The sequence below is a fragment of the Gambusia affinis genome, linkage group LG05, assembly GCF_019740435.1.
Source record: "Gambusia affinis linkage group LG05, SWU_Gaff_1.0, whole genome shotgun sequence".
Classification (NCBI taxonomy): domain Eukaryota; kingdom Metazoa; phylum Chordata; class Actinopteri; order Cyprinodontiformes; family Poeciliidae; genus Gambusia; species Gambusia affinis.
The window spans coordinates 19,985,782-20,006,541 of record NC_057872.1 but is presented as its reverse complement, the minus strand read 5'-3'; the positions used below and the strand labels follow the sequence as shown (position 1 = coordinate 20,006,541).

Here is a 20,760-nt window from a genome sequence, read left to right as displayed (position 1 = left end):
GGGGTAGACCCACGGCAGGTTGCCAGTCCATTCCAGATAATTGATACAATTAATGGTAAATAAATAATTACCTAAATGTACCATTGTTTATCGTTAACAATTATAAAACAATTATATTTTGGTGGTAAACATGCTCCAATATACTTGTGGAATGTAAAAGCTATCTGTAACTCAATGCTATATTAAAAAAAAAACTCCATTATTTTAAAACGTTCTTTTCCTTTATCCTCCATCCTCTTCACATGTAGAATTAGGTCTTGTAATAAGGTAATATAAAAACAAGCAGGTTGTTAATAATAACCGATTTAGTTCAACTGCTAATTCCTCTACACACCACTAGAGGCTCCATTCTCAAATTAACAAGCGGAAAATACAAGCTCCGCAGCCAATCAGAAGGCCGAGATTTCAGAACATTGCATTATCGCGAGACGTTGTCCCTTCCTTTTCCCTTTTCGCTCTGAGTCTAAGATGGTAGGTACAGCTACCAGATATTGTAAAATATGATAGTTGTTTTATCCATTGTCATCCTCTTTATTAAACCAGTGTATCTTGCTTATTAGTACATAAACATGTCCCGTAGGTACTTGGTGTGGCACTGTTGCTTTAATTTTAGATTATTTGTCCATATTATTCGTATTAGCATAGCTTGTTTGATGCCGACATTGGTGCCGCTTTCAGTCATGTTGCTGACTTGAAATGAGCTTTGCAAGGTTTTCTGGAAACCAGATATTATTTTCAAACTCAGATTGTGTTTTGGTTACGTTTTTAGCGATTCAAAATGTCAAAACTGAGCCAAATAAAATGCTGCTGAGAGTATTTGCTAGGTGATAGCTGCTCGCTGTATTGTCAACGTGTGAACTAGCTTCAGCTAGCTAAAGGGCTCTAATCTGTATTATGATTTAACTTTGTATGTTTTGGTTTAATGCGGCTTTAGCGATGTATAGTTTAAAGATAATGGTGGACCCTACATGTGATTAGTTTGAAACGAAGAGTTCAGGTGATGCATCTCCATGTGATTTTGTTAAAATCTTTCAAGGGAGTCGACATCAGGCACAACAAGGACCGTAAGGTGCACAGGAAAGAGCCAAAGAGCGAGGATATCTATCTGAGGCTCTTGGTTAAGGTAAATAATTTTCTCCTCTCTTTAAAACCATATCTCTGATACTATTTGTTGTTTCATAAAACTTTGAAACATAGGAAACAAGATACATACAAGTATGTATCTTGTGATTGGCAGATTCTTAAGTGTCTCATAACTTGTCATATTGGTTTCTTACAGTTGTACAGGTTTCTTGCCCGCCGCACAAATGCTCCCTTCAACAAGGTGGTCCTGAGGAGGCTGTTCATGAGCCGGACCAACAGGCCTCCCATCTCCATCTCTCGCCTGGTTTGTCCAAGATAGTTAAAAATATTTTTTCTATATATGCAAGGCATAATTTTGCAGGTGGGGCACTGGTATGTCCAGAAATGCCTTTTTTTCTGTTGGAAATTTGATTAATTTGTTCAGAGATCCTATTTTATGAGGAGGTATACTGCAGTAGAGCACATTTAAACACCTCCTACACTCAAACTTGAATATTTTTAAAGATTTTTCGGCATGTGATCATTGTTGTAAAGAACAGCCACATGTCCCAGCTTTTTGTTAAAGAAGTGTTTTTTAAACAAGTGGTTATCATTTAGCAAGAGGAAAAAACTCAGTTCATTAAAGGGATCATTAACATTTTTAATGTAGGGTTCTATTGGTTTTGAGTTGTCAATATCTTACCTGGAGCAACAGATGCGTTGCATTGTTTTGGTTGATGAAGCAATATTTTCAAGCTGATGGAAGTTGAAAAACAGATTTTTTTTATTATTATGTAAAGAAAAAACAACTTCAATTGTAAAAATGTCTTAGTGGTTCATGCAAGTAGTTTTTAATAACTTGCATCATTTTTATTAGCTGCTTGCTTAAGAGTCCTACACTCTGCTGTTCTGATGTTAGTGTTCATCTGAAACGAAGCTGAACAACTAAAGCATGTCAGAAGATTAGGAATAAAAGCTATGATAGAAAACACAGGCAACAATAAAATGCCAAAAACTATTTAATCTGATTTGCTGTAATGTTATGTGGGAGTTTGGGGGCTTTTCATGCCAAAATTTGAAAGGTTTTGAACATAAAATTTATGGTTTTGGTGCTTAATATTTATTGAGACTAAAGAAAGAAATTGAAAGAGATGTTGACATCTTAATTTATAATTTACGGAGGAAAAATGTTCAACCATAATAAGGCTGAAATCCTTTTCTCTCATTCATATCTATAGGTATATTTTCTACATGTTTTTCCCTCTCTTCCTCAGGTTGAAATATGTCCTCATCAATTTTCCTGTCTGCCTGTTTTGTCTTTAATTAGATCCGTAAGATGAAGATGGCTGGCCGTGAAAACAGAGTCGCGGTTGTCGTGGGAACGGTCACTGATGACATCAGGATTCAGGATATCCCCAAGCTCAAGGTAAGTGATCTTACAAAATCTAAACTTTCCTTCATAGTATTTGATCTTATAAAGATTTAGATAATGTTCCTTCAGCATTGTAACCCTCTGAAGTTCTGCGTTTTGTTCTGTAGATCTGCGCTCTGAGGGTTACCGACCGCGCCCGCCGCAAGATCCTGAAGGCCGGAGGTCAGGTGATGACATTTGACCAGCTGGCTTTGAGTTCTCCCAAAGGACATGGCACAGTGCTGCTGTCAGGTAACTGAACTTCTCTTGTTTCCTCCTACGGTCTGCCAGTTTAATCTGAGAAGGTAGAATCATTAATAAACACTGTTATATAAGGACTTTGAGTCAGAACAAAAGTCTCTGGATTGGCAATCTTCGCCAAGCAATAAAGAAAAGACACCATCCAAAAATGGATAAAGAATTGTTCTGGTCATGTTTGAAATCTTGACGCTATTTAATCACATTATATTGTTTTTAAATTATTTTTGACAAATTACTCATTATGTCAGACTTGCTGTTTGATCGAGGATTTCATTTGCTCATCATTTTGAAAGAAAGATTATGGGCACATTTAGATTTTTCCAGTCTTTTTCTAGTCTTCAATGTTCATTTGGACAAATCTTAATAATGCCCAATAAAGTTTAGTTTTTTACTTTTAATCTTATTAGTCTTATATGTTTAACTTTGCTGAGTCAGATTTTAATTTTAGTGTTTTATCCCTCTATGTGTTGTCTCTAGGTAGCTTCAAATTTAGTTTGAACTGGTGTCTTTTTCTCAAAATGAATCCAAAATTCTGTAATTAAAAGCAATAAATCTTTTTAGTGGTGCGGGTTTCCTAACAAAATAAATGTCAAAACACAACATTTCTTACAAAATGCATTTAGTTCTAGATAATCCATTCCTTATCTGATATTTTAGGGAGTTATTGATTTATAAATGGTAGATATAGACTCTAGATCTACTGTTTAACATTCTTAAACTTGTTTGATGCAAGTTGTAGATGAGACACATCTGCTGTTGCAAGTTCAGTGCCAATACTTAGTATTTAAATATCCAGAAAATATGGAAAGTTTGGCCTGTTGAAATGAAAAATGTAAAAAAATCTTATATATTCTTTTCATTTTGAAATGATCTCAAGTCACTTTTAGGAGTCCGACAACATGAATGATTGCAAATGGTTCTTTTAAATGAGCCTTTAAGAGTTTTATTTCCCAGTCAAAATGAATCAAAGTTGCTCTTTGTTGTACCCGACATTTCTTCTCTACTGTTGTAGAGTTTCCACATGTATGCTATAAATGTGGATTTTTATCTATTAATGTAGAGATCTAAAACTGATGATGATGTCAGAGATTTTACCGTTTGTATCTGATGTTACATCCATCTTTTCCTTTTCAGGGCCCCGTAAAGGCAGAGAGGTGTACAGGCACTTTGGAAAAGCTCCTGGAACCCCTCACAGCCACACCAAGTACGTCTGCACCCAACATGAAACCAATACAGCATCTCATGGTTAAACACAGGAGCCCTGTTAGTTTATTAACCAACATTGGTTCCTTTTGTTTAAGTCAAATATTTTGACTACAAATTGGTAAAACTACAAAATTCAAAACTTACTGGGTCATCAAAACAGCTTAGATTTGAGCTATTTCTATCTGATAAAAGTAAATGTATTACACCATGGTGTGCTTAGTTTCTTACTTTCCCACATTGTTTCCATTTCCACTTTTCTAAATTTACCTAAATTGTCTTCAGTCTAATGTTGAAACTTTTGGAGTTTGTCCAAAAGTTTCAAACATCTTTATTTCACAAAAGTTCTTCTAAAGTGTGAGGTTTATTTTACCAATAAAACTTTAGTTATTTTGAACATTTGATTAACATGAAATTGTGTTGGACTTAGGAAACAGAGAAAAATTTCTGATGGTTTTTGGTCTTTTAAAATTTTTCCAATTTGAATTGTTTTGTACCAGAAACTATTCAGATGTAAAATGAAGCTGCCTCTACGCCTGTCACAATAGCAAATCTTGCTAGAAGATAAATTGTCCCAAACCTTATTGCGATAAACGATAACATTGTTTTGAGAACATTTTTAAGTAATATATCAGTAATAGCGGCATAAAAATGCACATTCTCAAAGATCAATAAACTTTAAATTATAATGAACTTTTAAACTCTGGAACTGTAAGATATTTGGAACATCCAAAATAAAGAAAACAACAAATACGACAAATAAAATAAATTGTGAAGTCTCTGTAAACAAAATTAACTTTCAAAAAAAGGAATAGTTGAGACCAAAACACCTGACTGCTGACTTTGATCATCCAGTTTTTGGTAAAAAGAGAGAAAAAAGGATAACTCTAAATCAAGCAAATGAAGCACTTAATTTATCATGCGATGAGTTGATTTATTGTTTATTGTGACAAGCCTATCGGTGTCTTAATTGAAGGTTTTCACCCGCTTTGAAAACCTACAATAATTGTCTACATTTTAGAAATTCATTCATAGTTTGCTGGAGAACGTGGCTCTGTATCTAAGTGAAGTGCAGCAGTTGGGTAGTTATTTTGGGTTTTACTGAGGGTCCTGATTTGTCATATTTTTAGTCAGCAGACCAACACAAAATAGGAACGGGAGCAATAGAAAGTAGAAATTAAATTAAACTGAGATATTTTCTAAAGTGTAACGCTTTGAAATGTTTTCTTTACTGGTACAAAGTGGAAGGAATGTCATGATAAGAGGTTAATATGAAGAGAATCAAATCCACAACACCACACTGAGATACAGTGTTTTAAAGGAATAGGGACTACAATCAATAGCTGAAATCCATGATACTTGAAACTGCGTCCTCTTGTAGTGATTTTAACAGTCTATTTTAATACTTCATATTCCAAATATATCTTTGTTTGTTAACTGAAACTATAGCAGAAGCTAGTCACAAGTTAGAGCCAGTTGTTGCCAAGGAAAATGATTGGTATTTCCTCTTTCCATACTCCACAATTGACCAATTTTCCACAAATATTTCAGTCTAATTCCAGAGAAAAATACATGAATAGATGGTTTCACTGTACTAGTTTACTGGAACATAGATTATTTGAGATTTTGATTTGTCTTAATTACTACTCTGTCTTCCTCTCCAGGCCCTATGTCCGCTCCAAGGGCAGGAAGTTCGAGAGAGCCCGCGGTCGCAGATCCAGCCGTGCTTACAAGAACTAGTCTCGTTTTTGTTTTTCATGGAATCTGACAAATAAAAAGATGATTGTCTGTCCAAAAACACCCTGTCTGTGTTTTATTGAACAGCTCAAGAATAGGTTGATGTGTAACCAGATGAATAAACCTCCCATAATACACCGCGCAGTGGGCTTTTAATTGCACTGGGATGGTTCTTTGAGCATTCATCAGTTGCCTGATAACAAATGACTGGAGCCGGAAGTGGCGGTCTGCTGATGATTGGAGAATGTCGGTGGGTGTCTCAATGTTTTCCTTGCCGTCATTGGGTTTCCTCTCCGCCGCTCAGACCTGCTGCTGCCTCGGCTCCAGACACTTCCTGCTCCGACTCAGTTTTCGCAGTCCTGAAGAGGGGGACAGGATGAGGTAATTTGTACTTTGTTTCAGCGCTGCTTTGTGTTCTGCTGGGCTTGAATTACAATATAAGGTCCAAATTTGAATCTTAACTTTTATTGCTTTACCGCTACTTTGAATAGTAAATCACAGCGGTCTGTAGCTAACACGCTAGTTTGTATACATCTTAACAATTTGACTTGAACGATTAAGTAAGACTCTTAAAGCTAGAAATAATATATTTCGATACACTTTTAAAGGGAACAAAATGTAAGTGTAAGTTAAACTTAAGCTGGATATGAAGTAGAAAACTGTTAGCTTCTGCTAACTGACAACAGTTAAAACTAGCTAACATTAAACTAGGGGGCGCATCTATCATTAGCCTCTGGGTTAATTAACTCTAGTAGTTTTAAAACTATTTTCAAACACAGTTTTGGGTTTGTTTTTGAATAGTATGTTAATGATACCTGTTTAATAAATTCAGATTAAGCTAGCTGGCTAACTGACGGCCGGCTGCTAGCTTGGTTAGGTGGTCAGCATCGATCAAAGTTTCCATGTAAAGCCAGGGATAACCAGACTGCCGGCCAACGCTTTAAAATGTGTCTTTAAACTGCGTAATTACACCCTAAATTGATGAATACTTCCATGTATTCAGGAAATGAGCCAAACAGTTTTTTTCTTTGTCGTTATTTCTACAATCTCTTTGTTTGGGGGGGGGGTAAAATTTTTAGCCTGCTTGTTATTATTTCTGTGTCTCCGCCCTGCACTTCAAGGACGTAAGATGCAACAATGGGCATCAGTGAGGTGCATTTCTGCGTGTTTAATCAGAGCAGGGCGCTGGCCAACTGTTGGTTTGTCTGCGTTACAGCTCGAACAATCTTTCCACACATTTGGAAAGAGCTGCGACCAGGTTAATATCTGCCTGAGAGCAAACATTTACTAAGCCAGTTGTTCTATTTCATTACATACTAAATATGACATTTTACCTAGAATACATGGCCTTGAATAAAATGTAACACTCCTTCAACACAGTGACTGGAATTTAAAATGTATTTAATCAAAATGTTATGTGGTGTGGACTGTCAGAGAAATGCATTACTGTGAAAATATTTTTGAAATTGTATATACTCTGGTGGTTTTAAATAATTCCCCTCAGAAGTAGATAGATTATATCTGTACACAGCAAAAACTCAAAATCTTACCAAAATATTTTTGGTCTAGTTTCTAGTGCTAATATATATAAAATAATACAAAAAACTAACTTGCAAGTAAAGCTTCAGCAAAATATAGGGGCTTCTTTTAAGTCAATGACTACTTAGGGTTGATGAAAAAGTAGATTATTTCACTTGGAACAAGACATTTTTCCATTGTTGTAAGTGAAATAATCTGCCAACACATCTGCCAATGTAGCTACATAGCATTGTAGCTATGTAGCGTCTTGGTTTAAGTTCAGCTGTTCTGTGAATGTCTCTGACATGAAGGGAAGTAGTCAACTGAGTCCAGATCTGAACATGTTGGGCATTTGTAGTTAAAAACTGCAGCAGGGTACCCTGAGTTACACCATTCACACAATAAAACATGGTGGTAGCAGCATGCTGCGGTGGACACATTCAGACTGCAGGGACAGAGAAGCTGGTCAGAGTTGATCAGAAAAACAAATAAAAATATTTATAGGTCAATCCCAGAAACAAATCTCCTAATCTGTGAAAGATTAGATACCAGGAGGAATGAAACCTGTATTGAAGTTGTTCTTTAAGTGGATTATTATGATAAACAATGTAAAAGAAAAATGCTTCAATTCTAATTGTGTGTCTAAATTGGTAGTTCTGAATCAAGTCAGTGTGTGCATCGTCATAAAATAGCATTTGTTGGCCGATAATGTTTTGCGTCATGCATTTGAGCTCCACTTGCTAATTGAAGGAACATGTTGGGGACATTGTGATCACGTTAAAGCAAGACAGCTCAGCAGTTCAAGATCCACATTGTGACAGAGGGCACGTTTGTCCCACAGTCCTGAGGATTGAAACTCCTGAGTATGTAAATGCTTATAAGCTTGCGGTCATTGGCATGCAACTTCTCATGCACAGTTATGTGGCGTCTCAGCGAGGCGGTTTAAGGATGTGTGACTGTGAGTCAGCAGCAGCCCACCTAAGGTCAAGGGGCGTGGCAGATCTGATATTGCTTCACTCTGAAAATAATCTCTCCTGCTTATTGCAGTGATTGTTGCTAAAACTGAGATATAAAAATACATTTTTATATAGTGATAAATAATATTGTTTTACTCTCAACTCCTTACAGGGTGACTTTGTAGATGTCTGACTTTCCAATATTGACATCAACGCTTAACGTTGCTTTTCTTTTCCTACAGGAGCAGAGACATTTGGGAGGGAACGTGACTCCTGGGGCTTCACTTAAGGACATTAAGATGACATGAACTAAGGACTCACCTGGAACTGATTCCTTTGTGTATTTGCTTTGTTCCTCTTTTTTTATGTTTAGTTTGCTTATTCCGTGTGTTTGTTTTTTGTCGGGTGTCATTCGGAGGAGTGTATCCTACGACGAATCTTTAATTTATCACACTACCGTCCTGAAAGCGTAATTTTTGTCACTCCTCCTGCTTGTGTCGTATGTAATCTCTTGAGATTTCAGATAGCAATAGAAGTTTCAAAGGTCTCAGAAAAGCTGCACTCATCATATCTTTGGGGCATTCATCAGGCTGCAGGCTGCATTCGACATGCAACATACTTTAAAGAATCGCTGCACATTAGTTTAATGACCTCCTTTCATGGGAAAGGTGTATTTTGCTTCTTGTCTTATTGATACTTTATTGATGTATAAGTTACTTCTTTTGAGAGGTTCAGTTTTGTACCTTTGTGTGATTATTTAAAGATTACTGATTAATTAGCTGCTCTGCTGCCTTGTTTTGCTGAGACCAAAGGCAGCTTCAAACTGAAATGTAAACTTTTTGTACTTATGCAATTTCTTTGTTTCTGATTGACTGAGTTTCCCGTTCAAGTGTTGAAGTATTGCTTGTCCAGTTTTTAATTGGCAGGATACTGTTGGAGCTGACAGCTTAGATTTGATTGCTTTTTTTCCTCATCTTCACTGGATTATTTCTTTTGAAAATGACTCTTTATACTGGAAGAAGTTTGCTTTTCAAATGAAGACCCAATCGGAAGGTTTTTTTTTTTTTTTTTATTTTGTTGCCTGCATGAAGAATAATCTTAAAGTGATTTCAGGGATGAAGTTCTTTTCTGACACATTTTAATTTTTCTTGCACATCTGGAAGAACTGACAGTTCTCTGAGCTTCTGGTTCCAGAAGCTCGTACCGTTTGCTTCGTCAGACTGGCAGACGTCGTCCGTTCCAAAAAAAGAGGATGCGCTCCCCAGATTCCTCTTCACCTTCTCCAGAAGAAGCCCTCCTTCACGGACAGTTTGCCAGCTGGGAATCTGGCAGTAACTGCGGCAGCAGCTGCAGCTGCCCGGAGAACTCTGGAAGCTCAGGAGGGCTTTCCCCCGCCACCTCACCAGCTCTGAGTCCGGCGTCCAACTATGCCTTGACCCTCACCCACACCTACATTCACATTCAGCGACTCTCGTCGCGGCCCGGGAAGGAAGCCCGTCTCCTGCTGCCTTTGTCTGAGCTGGTGGGGTGCAGCTGCCCTCGCGCTCCTGCGCCGCCGCTGCTTGTGCTGTATTGGTATCCGCCAGGGAAACGGAGGAAGGGGGTGTCCAGGCGCAGGCAGGTGAAGGCGTACCTGGCGGAAAGCCGGCCTGAAGCTGAGAGGTGGTCGGCCGCTATTCAGTGTTTGCTCAGAGAAGTGCCAGTCACAGCTAATACAGGTGAGCGTCTCTTTCACCTGAAAAGCCTTTTTGTCCAGACAGAATCACAGATCATCTGCATCAAAGCAGACATTAATATTCACTCGTGTTAAAAATTTGATTTTCAGATCTGATAATATTTGTAATCAGTCTGTCTGTACAAAGTTGGTTTTCACCAACACACCTGGTAGACTGATACGTTAACGCTACAGCACTTTAATTTTTAACATTTTCTATGGGATTTCTTCAATATTATCCTTTGGGACGATTCCAATTTCTTTTACAAATAAAAAGAGAAATCTTATGAAGCTTGCTCCTTTTTTTTTTTAGCTCATATCGTCACCTTCTTAAAATAACGGCCTAAGTGAAAACTGTTTCTTTCTAAAAGTGGTTTCAATAAACAAAAATACTTTTAGCCAAAAAAAAAATGACTGAGGACATTATTTCAGGAAGGTGGCAATATTTTAACAGTTTATATAATTAAGTCAAATTTCCTAATTACTTATATTGTTGCTGTTTATCGTTTTTTTTTTTTTTTATCAAAACAAGTCTATATAAGTAAAGGACAAATAAAAATAAGAAAGAAAAACATACAAAGATAAATTTAGATAGTATTAAAGTGGTTTTGTAAAAACAAAAGGTAATTATGTATTTGACATATTCTATCTGCATTTGTGAAAGAAAAGCAATTTATGAAAAAATGTATGTACTTAGTTTGCTAAAGGTGTCAAATATCAGGAAAGTATTCAGTAGCAAGGCTGCTGCTAGAAATTACGATGACGTTACGGATTACAATCCACATTTTCCTGAATTCGTTCGTTGTTGTGCCGTTGTGTAACATCTTTTCTCAATCCACTTAATGAGCTTTAGTGTCTCAGCAGGAGGGCATATCCATCCCTGCGGCCAAATAAATGAAATGCAGACTGGAAATTTACTACATTACCAAATAGTAAATGAACAGTTTTTTGCGAGTGTGATGATAATGTGTTATATTGTGTTGCTCTACTGGAAGATAGCATTAATTTAGTATCAGTCACATTAAGAGCAGTGATGGTTCTAGCAGGTGGAAGGCAGTTTTAAAGTCCATTCTTTACTGAATGAGTAAAGAATCACGTCATTCAGCTGCTGGTATGTTTCTCCCCAATGATTTTAATACAAATCTGGTGAAAAAACGTGTCGTGTTTCATAACTTTGAGCGGCTCTATAAAAATGTTATTTCTTTGTAAAGTATTCACTGTTAGATGTTTCGGCTCACTTGGTTTTTAATCTTGGCAACAAGGAATCTTTCCTTTGTGTCCATTTAGAGACTTTGGTTATTTTTAACTGATTGCATTGAAGGACATTTAAAGAATGCTTGTTCTGCGCCTTTGCTTGTTGTGACCTTTATGTTTGGCTCCAGGAATTAGCCTGAAACTCCACATTTTGTTGTTTTGTTTGCTTTCATTTGTGCCTCCCTTTGTAGACTCTTGCCAATTATAGCAGAATGTCACGGTGGCCCTGGGTCTTCCTGCATGTTCAGCCAACTCATTCTGTCTGGAAAGTTTTAATTCTGCACAGCTTTCAAAGACTGTACAATACCTAAACACTTCCATTAAGTAAGCTTTGAAGTTTACCCTCTATTTTGTCTGTTCTGCACTCGCATGAGTCTATATATTCATAATAAATACAAAGTTTCCCCCAGAAAACTTGCAAAGCCTGTTGGTTGAGCTGCTCAGCAGTCATTCATCCAGCGGCCCGCCGTGTTTTTGAGTTAAAAAATGTTTAAAGTTGAAAGAAAATTGGAAAATATCACTTGATGTATTAATGGAAGAATGGAAGATTAACATCTGAACACCGACTACAAAGTGTTAAAAAATGCGAACATAAAAAACACATAAATAAATAAGCAATGCTAAGCCTGGTGGGGGCATAAGCAAAGCCTGGTGGCCTGAAACATACACTCTCATTGACGAGTGTAAAGGTGCTGCCACATACCACTCCTTCCCTTCAACTAACTAGACTTGGTTATCAGAAGATAAGTGTTCAATGTTCAGTCTCCTTTTTGTCGTTGTGGCCTCTGTTAACGTTCCTTATCTAGATGTTTTCTGCTGCTTATCTCGTTACATAACATGTAATTGAATTATTAAGCTATATTCCATCTTTGTTCTTGCTTTGGTATTAATTTAGGAATCAGCGTTTTCCTGCTCTGAATGGTAATATTGTTGGGCTTTACTGGTTTAGTGATCACTGAACTGCCCTTTAGTTGTTCACAGTTAACTATTTCTAGGAGAGAAGTATAGTTTATTTAAAATGATGGACTTTTGTAAACTGCTGGAAAATATTATTGGAATTATTTTGTGAACAGAGCAAGTGTTTCATTTCTAAATCTTATAGTTCAAAATATCTGAAAATCAGCTCATGGTGTTGGCTGGCAAATGATTATCTTCACCTACACTTGCTCACTCTTTGTTGCTTAGGTTCAACAAAGTTGTATAAAACATTTCTCATTGAGTTCGGTTCATATTGACATGATGGCATCATGTAACTGCTGAAAGTTTGTTGGGTGCTCATTCATGATCCACCACATCCCAAAGTCGCTCCATCGCACTGAGATCTGGTGACTGAAGCACAGTGAGTTCATTGTTATGTTCAAGAACCCTGTTGGGAATGATTTGACCTTAGAAGCAGCGATCAGACGACGGGTACATAAAGAGAAAAAGTAACGACAGTCAGGTAGGCCATGTTGTTTAAACAGTGGTCAGTTTATACCAAGGGAGCCAAAGTGTCTCAAGAAACGGACAGCGTTGAGTTTCGGCCATGTGATTAGAGTGAAGTACACTGCCAGGTGAAATAAGAGAGGTTCAGTCTCAAATTATAGTCGACTAACTCTGAAACAAAAGCTCAGCTAGGGGTGGACGATGTGGACTCTGAATTTAATCATGATATTGTACTATTGTGACAATGACAAAAGTGATAAGAACAATTTATCACCTTTTTTTTAGGTAATTGCATCCCTGCGACTGCATTCATAGCACCACAACTGAAAAACTTCCTTATTTAAAATGAGCTTCTTCAGGACGGCACTTATCTAAAGAAATGTGACTAACCTGTGCACATTTATTCATGTTTTTGAATATGAATAAAAAATATTTATATTCATATTTTTGAATATGAATAAAAATTATTTATATTCATATTGCCACTCTTGTGTAAAAAAAAACAGTGGAGCAAATTGTAAAAATACCATTTTAGCCATTTTTTTTTTTTTACATTATTTGAAATTTATTGAGATGACAAATGAAAATTTGCATTATAACAAATACTTCACAATAAAGCATAAACAATCCGATAAAAGCCAACTGCAGGAGTTTATGTCATGTTACAGTTGACTGGAGGTAAAAATGTTGAGGATTTCTAGATGCCCTAAATCACATATGTCAGAGTCAAGGCCCGCGGGCCACATCCGGCCCGCGAGAAGATTTTCTACGGCCCCTGGGATGATATTAGAACCGGCCCGCAGCAAGCCGGCACCCCGTCTGAAAAAATGCGAGATGCACCTCCCCGTGCTCGATCCTCACAACGCGCACCCCGTTCGATCCTCTGACAACGCACTTCCGTGCTCGATCCTCACAACGCGCACCTTCGATCCTCACAACGCGCACTTCACTAGACCAAATGCGTCATTTAAAAAAATCTCAATGAACATTCGATCAGTCCGGCCCTCGGCTTGTAGCTAAATTTTTTATTTGGCCCTCCGTCCATTTGACTTTGACACCCCTGCCCTAAATAATAACTATTTGAATATTTAATTTAGCATTTCTTCCTCTTCATCAGAGTTTTCCAGAAGTCTGCTACCTCGTCCCAGGCGACTACTGTTATTGGTCAATCCGTTCAGTGGAAGAGGCCAGGCGATGCAGTGGTGTCAGACCCACATCCTGCCAATGATTAAGGAGGCCAACATCAGCTACAACCTCATACAGACGGGTAAGACAAGAAGTTGAAAACCATAGCTGTGAGTAAGGATAATAATGCATGAATGTTAATTTATCTTCATTAATCTGTCCTAGAGCGTCGGAACCACGCGAGAGAGCTCATCAGAGATATATCGCTCCCAGAGTGGGACGGCATCGTCATTGTTTCTGGAGACGGCCTGATGCATGAGGTAAGGTTCTGATGCTGCAATTGATGTGCATGTAAAGTTTTAGGTCTCCTGAAGTCTTTTTTTTTTTAAATATCCTGTGGATCTGTAGGTGATTAATGGACTGATGGAGCGTCCAGACTGGGAACAAGCAATAAAGACACCTCTTGGCATTCTGCCCTGCGGCTCTGGGAATGCACTGGCTGGCTCCATCAACCACTACGCAGGGTGAGGGGAGCAGTGGCTGGTCAGCCATCATCAGCCCATTTCTATCCGTCATCAACATAGAGCTGGACAATAAGTCAATAACAATGCATATCAAGATAGACAATCCATGATCAATACGAAGAGATAGAATACTCAATAATTTCACTGAACTCCGATGGAGAACCGCACTGCATTCTGGGAGATGTAGGCAGACGACAAAGCTCAATCTCTCACAAGAGGCCGAGTAAGGTCACTCTTTGGTTACCAGCAACAATTTGTTGAGTAACTAGTGGTTACCTAGCAACAACCTTTTGAGTACCTTGCGTAGCAGCAGTTTCAAGTTTCACCACTCATACCTGCTTGGAAATAAAGGACAGCGGCGCAAAGTGAAAACTGGACTAAAAAAGGAAAAATCACGTCACATTTCAGATATTTAAAGCAAAAAACTAATGAATAATTATTGATATCGACTGAAATGAAACGCTGAAACTGTGAAATCAGCGCTCAGTTAACTTGCTATTAGCAGTTTAAAAAAAAGAGATGGAGCAACTGTGATTTTTTTTTTTCTACTTTTCAGATGCAACATTATTTAAAGTTAAAGTTTGTACTTTCTCCCTGCAAATCTGAAAGAAATATTTTAAAGTCACCATTTGAGTTTCCCAGAATGTCTTTTGTAGATATAGTCTATTTCTAGCAGAGATGAGTTAGTTTTTTTCTTTTCTTCCCTTTCCCAGGTATGACATGTGCCTTCGAGAGCCACTCCTCTTAAACTGCTGCTTCTTGCTCTGTCGAGGCGGCGTCCGACCCCTGGACCTGGTCTCTATAACAATAAGCCCTCTGCCCTCCAAAAACAGCCATGCTGCAGCACCCAGGAGACTGTTTTCCTTCCTTTCTGTCGCCTGGGGCTTTGTATCTGATGTCGACATCGAAAGTGAAAGGTGTGTGTTTTATGTCAAAGCTCAAGTTATTTGGTTGGGGCTGTTTTTTTGCAAAAATATTCTCGCTGTTGAATTCTTTGAAATTTTAAAACCACAAACTTCTTTGTATTTTTGGGGACTTTATGTGATAAGCTAGCAAAAGTAATGTATAAATATGATAAAACACAAGTTATTTCTTTATAAAATCCTTTTTACACATAAATAAATAAATAAAGCCCACTTTTATTCACGCTCTGTGAGTTAATATTTTGTAGAAGCAACTTTCCCAACAATTTTGGTCGTCTAGACGCTTTCACTCATTTTTATTTGCACAACAGTTCAAACTCAGTCAGACTGGAGGGACAGATTATCTCATCATCAATGTTCAAGTCTTACGACAGATTCCTGGTTCAGGTCTGGACTTTGACTAGGTCATTCCAACAGATGAATATTCTTTGATATAAACTGTTAAATTGTAGCTCTTACTGCGATTTGGGCCGCTGTCCTGGCGGAAAGGAAACCACCGTCCCAGCCTCAACTTTGTAGCCCATGACTGTCTCTCTTCCTGGATTGTCCTGCATTGGCTCCACCAACCTGACCCACTTCCTGTTTCTCTTCCACCGCTATGAGGAGGTTCAGGATTTGCCACCTGGCTGGATTTTATTTATGGGTAACAGAAAAAGGGCTGAAAATGGGCCAATGTGTAGGCCATGATTTCAGATTTTTAGTTGAAAAGAAAGTATTTTTGTGTTTGTCTGTTATATAAAATCCCACTGAGATGCATTAAATGTGTGGCTGAAAACATGACTAAATGTGGGAAGTTCTAGGACAATCAAACATCACAAGACAAAGTTTCATTTTAAATGTTTTTTTGTTCCAGGTATCGTGGTTTGGGGTCAGCTCGCTTCACTTTGGGCACTTTGGTGCGCATAGCTTCTCTTCGATCGTACAAGGGCCGTCTATCCTACATGCCTCCCTCTGTAGTTGCCACATCTTCAAATGGGACACCTCCGCCCAGGAGACCCCTCTCCCGCAGCATTACTGAAGGCCTGGATGGATTCTGCAAAACACCCATCCATCGCACTTGCTCCGACATGGGTATCAGTGAGCAGAGGAGCCTCTTGCGCAGAGGTGAGATTGAAAGAGAGGAGAGGCAGAGAGAGAGGACAAGGAGACGACAGAGGGGTAGAGGTAAAGGAACTGGTGTGGTGAGAGCCAGCAGTCTGGCAGAAGACAGAGAGAAGGAGGGGCAGATGGAGATGGAAGCTGAAGAAAAGTCCGGAAACTGTTCAGAGATGTCCGGAGCGAGTTCTGCGTCAAATGAACGAGATGAATCCAATATGGGAAGAGATGAAAGGCTGGCAGGGATAAGGGACGAAAGGGAAGACGAGGAAACATCAGAGCCAGACTCTTGTGAAATGTTGGAGGATGACGATGAGAGGGACGAGGAAGGCAGTGGCGGTTCTCTGGAGGCGGACGGAGTGTTGCGAGCCAGGGAGTTGGGGGAGAGCTACGGGGTGGACATGGGAAGAGAGGCACAGGAAGAGCCTGGAGATGAGCTCTCTAGCCAGGACAGTCTTCAGAACACCAGAGAGTTGGTGAGAAAGAACTCGGCTCCTTCAAGCCAGATAGCCGACACTCTGCTGAGCCAGCCTCTCAGTCAAGAATCCAGCACAGATTCTGGGATTTCTTATGGCATGGAGGACATGGATCTGAACGAAACATTATTCCAAAAACAGTCTTACTCTCTGGATGTGGCTCGGGAGCGATCTCTCACCATCTCCTCCCCTTTCCGTCACAATCCCTTCTCCTACAAGCAGAAAGTTCTGGACCAAAACCAAAACACGTCCCGTCCACGGCCCCATTCACTCCTCCAGCACTCCAGCTCCAACTCCCTCCCTCCTAAAATGACTCCCCCCTCCTTTTCTCCCACACCACCCTCTTCCCCTTCCTGTTCCTCCCCACACTCATCATCCTACCTCACCCCCCGTCCTAACACCCCTAACTCCACCTTGAACTCTCCCTCATTCCAAATGCCGTCCTCGTCTTTTAACTTTGACCTTAATGAACCAGCAGGACTTCTAAGGAACCGTCCGTTTGTCTCGCTGCCTTTCGATGTGCCAAGAGACGACTTGTTACCGCCACTCGATCAGCCGCTCCCCACCAGAGATTGGGTCACCATTGAAGGGGACTTTGTCTTGGTGTTGGCCCTTTACCAGACCCACCTCGGGGCTGACCTCCATGCTGCACCTCAGGCCAGATTTGACGACGGCCTGATCCACCTGACCTTTGTCCGGGCCGGCATCTCCAGAGCCACGCTTCTCAGACTGTTCTTTGCCATGGAAAAAGGAAACCACCACTCGTTCAGCTCGCCGTACGTGAGCCACGTAACCTGCAAGGCCTTCAGGCTGCAGCCGCTGTCTCCGCGGGGAACCCTCACTGTGGACGGGGAACTTGTGCCCTACGGGCCACTACAAGCGCAGGTTAGAAAGTTCTAATAACAGTACCTGAACGTACTGTGATAAGCTTTGAAATTTTCCAAATTTTCTTTTGTGAAGCCAAAGAGTTGAAGAAAAGATTAATGGAAATAAGTAGAGTACTTGTCATTCTGGTTCTGGTTCAGGTTCTGATTAGATTATGCTATGAAATCTGTATTATATCTTTATTGTTTCAATAAGTTACTCATAAATTTTTTCTGGTCTTCCACAGGTTCATCCGTCCATGGCCCGCCTCGTTGTTGGAGACACTGGAGTAAAGATTACCAGACTTTAATAGGGGATTATGGATATATATATATATATATATATATATATATATATATATATATATATATATATATATATATATATATATATATGTATATATATATATATATATATATATATATATATATATATATATATATATATATATATATATATATATATATATATATATATATATATATATATATATATATATATATATATATATATATATATATATATATATATATATATATATATATATATATATATATATATATATTGACATATCAATACTCTAATGAATTATCTCTGTCGCCCCTCAGAGGGAGAAAGATAAAGTGGAGTGTTTGAGACACTAGCTCTGTTTGCAGGAAACACTTTTCGTAGCGATTTAAAGGGATAACACACCGAGCCATGCATCATTGCAGAATGACTGCAGGGATTAATACTAAATTTCAAGAATTATTTTTTAAAAATGCACTTAGTTGCACACGTGTTGTATAATGTATAGTAAGAAGGGGAACCACACAGTCTTGGATAAGAAGAGGGAATACCAATACCAATTGAATGTTTTGTGGATTTTTTCGAGCAGACAGTGCATGAGTTGAATGTGTACATGTTGGTATGCATGCAGAGAAGCACTACCTGAATTTTGCCTTAGACTGAGAGAAAAATGATTAATGCCTAAGACAAAGATATTCTAGGGTGATAAAAATACATGGAAATTATCCACAATCCCTTATCTGGACTCTTTCTTACTCCAGTGTTCAAATATGAAAGGACAACAACTTTTGTCCTTTAAATTAATGCCTTATCTACCATTTGATCATTCTGTTAAGTGATGAGCCTAAAATTTGTTGGGGATGTTTTTAAGGTAAGGTTTTGCTAGAAACTGTATAAACGGCTAATTTCCTACCTGCAGTAGACAATTCGCTTAATGTTTTTAATTTAGATAAAATGTAGATGGTCTATGAAGCTAAAGCTAATAGCTAGTCCAATCAGAGTTGGATTCAGAATGCCCTTTTATTCAATTCAAAAAGCTCAAACCTGAAAATTAAAAGTATTTTTTATTTTTATTTTTTAACCTTTAAACTGTCATCACCTTTGTTTTAGATTATGTATGCAGAAATTCATTATTATTCACACAGGAAATTAAGGTTGGAGGTGGTGTGCAAGCAATTTATTCCTACTCCCAGAACATTTATAGCTTTTCTAATCAGAGAAACTTTGTGAAATCAAAGGAAAGTGGCTTAAAAAAATATTACAGGGGTTTAAGCAAACACCAGTTATGGATTTTTACACCACTCAAATTTTATCAGGCAGTTATGTTTACTGGAAATTTACATGAAGATTATTGAAGATTATTCCTGACTCAAATTATATTTGTAATGGTAGTTCTTTGTGCAAATAATTTACAAGTGCAAGCATGAAAACAGTTTAAAGGTTTATGAAACGGCACATAATCCACTGTGGCATTTTGTAATCAGAGATTTTAAGAAAGTAGAAGTTCACAAGGCCACCCATTAGTCTCAGCCTTTAGGCCGTACTGAACTGCATTTGTACAAAATGCAGATACCAGGTACCTACTGCAGATAAGATTTTGACTGTTTATAAACTGCTTACATGAGCTTATCTCGAATCCCTTTAACCTCTGTTCAACTGAAATATTACATCAGATGCATAAATTTGACACTAGTTATATATTTCCTTTGCGCCAGCTACCTACTGGGATTCTCCAAGCAGAATAACATGACTGTACGTCAAATCCTCTTACTCCAAGTAAATCAGTTTAAAGCAACATCAACAAAAAAAAAACAAACTCATAATTTCTTGACTGAATGTTAACCGTCACTGACATTTGCATTCTGCCTGCTTGTTTTTAGCCAGTGGATGCACGCTGCTGATGAAGTCAGTGATGTTGGTTGTTGAAACATGTTGAACATAGCAATGCCTGAATAAAACTAGCTGATTCCTCACCGCTTTTAGACACTTTGATATAAAAACAATCACTGCCCTAGGCCTCAGCAGTCGGAGAACAAATAGCTGAACGTGTAGTTAGATGGGATGCCTCGGTTATCTTGGATATGCTTCACAAAAACTGGAATTGAACCAGCACAGATCAGTAGGACGCAAAGTAACTATTTAATGAATACTAACCACAAAATAGAAACTCGTGTTTAACTAAGCAGATGTGCCGGCATTAGATGCCTAGCACAGAAATTGTGGACTGAATCACATTGCTTTAATGAACTGTTGGAGTTTAAACACTCACAGGGTATGAAAGGTACAGCTGACTGTTTAAAAAGCCTTTTATAAGAGCCAGAGGAGATGACGCTAAAATAAATCAAGGCTATATTGGTGGATCACATGATTTAGCATGAGATAATTAAGATAAAAATACCAGCTTAAAGTCGTTGAAATAGACCAGCTGCAGAAACAGACTGTTAGATTACAGTCTGCTTTTTTTTCCATTTGAAACTTGCTGACAGCTATAGCTATTTGAGCTAATAAAGTGAAAGTGAGTTTTTTGAGCCTGAATTTTCTTACAGAGATTAATTTTCTTACTGTAGAGCCTGCTGACTCAGTCTGAGCTGAAGTTGAATCATTAGCATGTGCAATATATCAATCAGTTAGAGGATGTGCCAACTGCTTGGATCACCATCAGCATACTGTACTTTTTTAATCAATGCCTTTGTATAATAAGCCTGTAAATTACAGCTGTTGAGGTTTTGCTCAACAGGTTTATCTTTCTGTCTTTGCCTTTTTTCCCCTTTCAAATGCACAATTGAAGTAGTCCACCAAGATTTTTACACTGCTTTCACAGCTACAGAATGTGAATACTACATTTTGAGTCTAAGCTTGTACTATTGCTAGATAGGAACTGATATAGACAGTGTGAACAGAAATATGCCAAAATGTTTACTAAT

The 20,760-nt window shown here is 38.3% G+C and overlaps 2 protein-coding genes across 2 annotated transcripts; both read left to right on the top strand.

The window, feature by feature from the left end:
• Positions 1-381: 381 nt before the first annotated feature.
• Positions 382-5,735, top strand: rpl18 (ribosomal protein L18). The gene is made up of 7 exons (XM_044115959.1): positions 382-471; positions 1,037-1,123; positions 1,280-1,387; positions 2,390-2,488; positions 2,602-2,725; positions 3,869-3,938; positions 5,602-5,735. Exons 1-7 carry the CDS (start codon positions 469-471, stop codon positions 5,675-5,677), a joined length of 567 nt encoding a protein of 188 aa, XP_043971894.1. The 5' UTR covers positions 382-468; the 3' UTR covers positions 5,678-5,735.
• Positions 5,736-5,849: 114 nt separating this feature from the next.
• Positions 5,850-17,887, top strand: sphk2 (sphingosine kinase 2). Its single transcript, XM_044115958.1, has 8 exons — positions 5,850-6,055; positions 8,391-9,866; positions 13,659-13,808; positions 13,892-13,986; positions 14,075-14,190; positions 14,904-15,107; positions 15,967-17,569; positions 17,796-17,887. Exons 2-8 carry the CDS (start codon positions 9,401-9,403, stop codon positions 17,856-17,858), a joined length of 2,697 nt encoding a protein of 898 aa, XP_043971893.1. The 5' UTR covers positions 5,850-6,055; positions 8,391-9,400; the 3' UTR covers positions 17,859-17,887.
• The last annotated feature ends 2,873 nt before the right edge of the window (positions 17,888-20,760 follow it).

Coding starts and splice junctions, on each gene's coding strand:
- rpl18 (XM_044115959.1), top strand. Junction 1,388..2,389: donor CCATCTCCATCTCTCGCCTG/GTTTGTCCAAGA, acceptor GTCTTTAATTAG/ATCCGTAAGATGAAGATGGC. Junction 2,726..3,868: donor TGGCACAGTGCTGCTGTCAG/GTAACTGAACTT, acceptor TTTCCTTTTCAG/GGCCCCGTAAAGGCAGAGAG.
- sphk2 (XM_044115958.1), top strand. CDS start 9,401: ATGCGCTCCCCAGATTCCTCTTCACCTTCTCCAGAAGAAGCCCTCCTT. Junction 9,867..13,658: donor GCCAGTCACAGCTAATACAG/GTGAGCGTCTCT, acceptor CCTCTTCATCAG/AGTTTTCCAGAAGTCTGCTA. Junction 17,570..17,795: donor ACGGGCCACTACAAGCGCAG/GTTAGAAAGTTC, acceptor GGTCTTCCACAG/GTTCATCCGTCCATGGCCCG.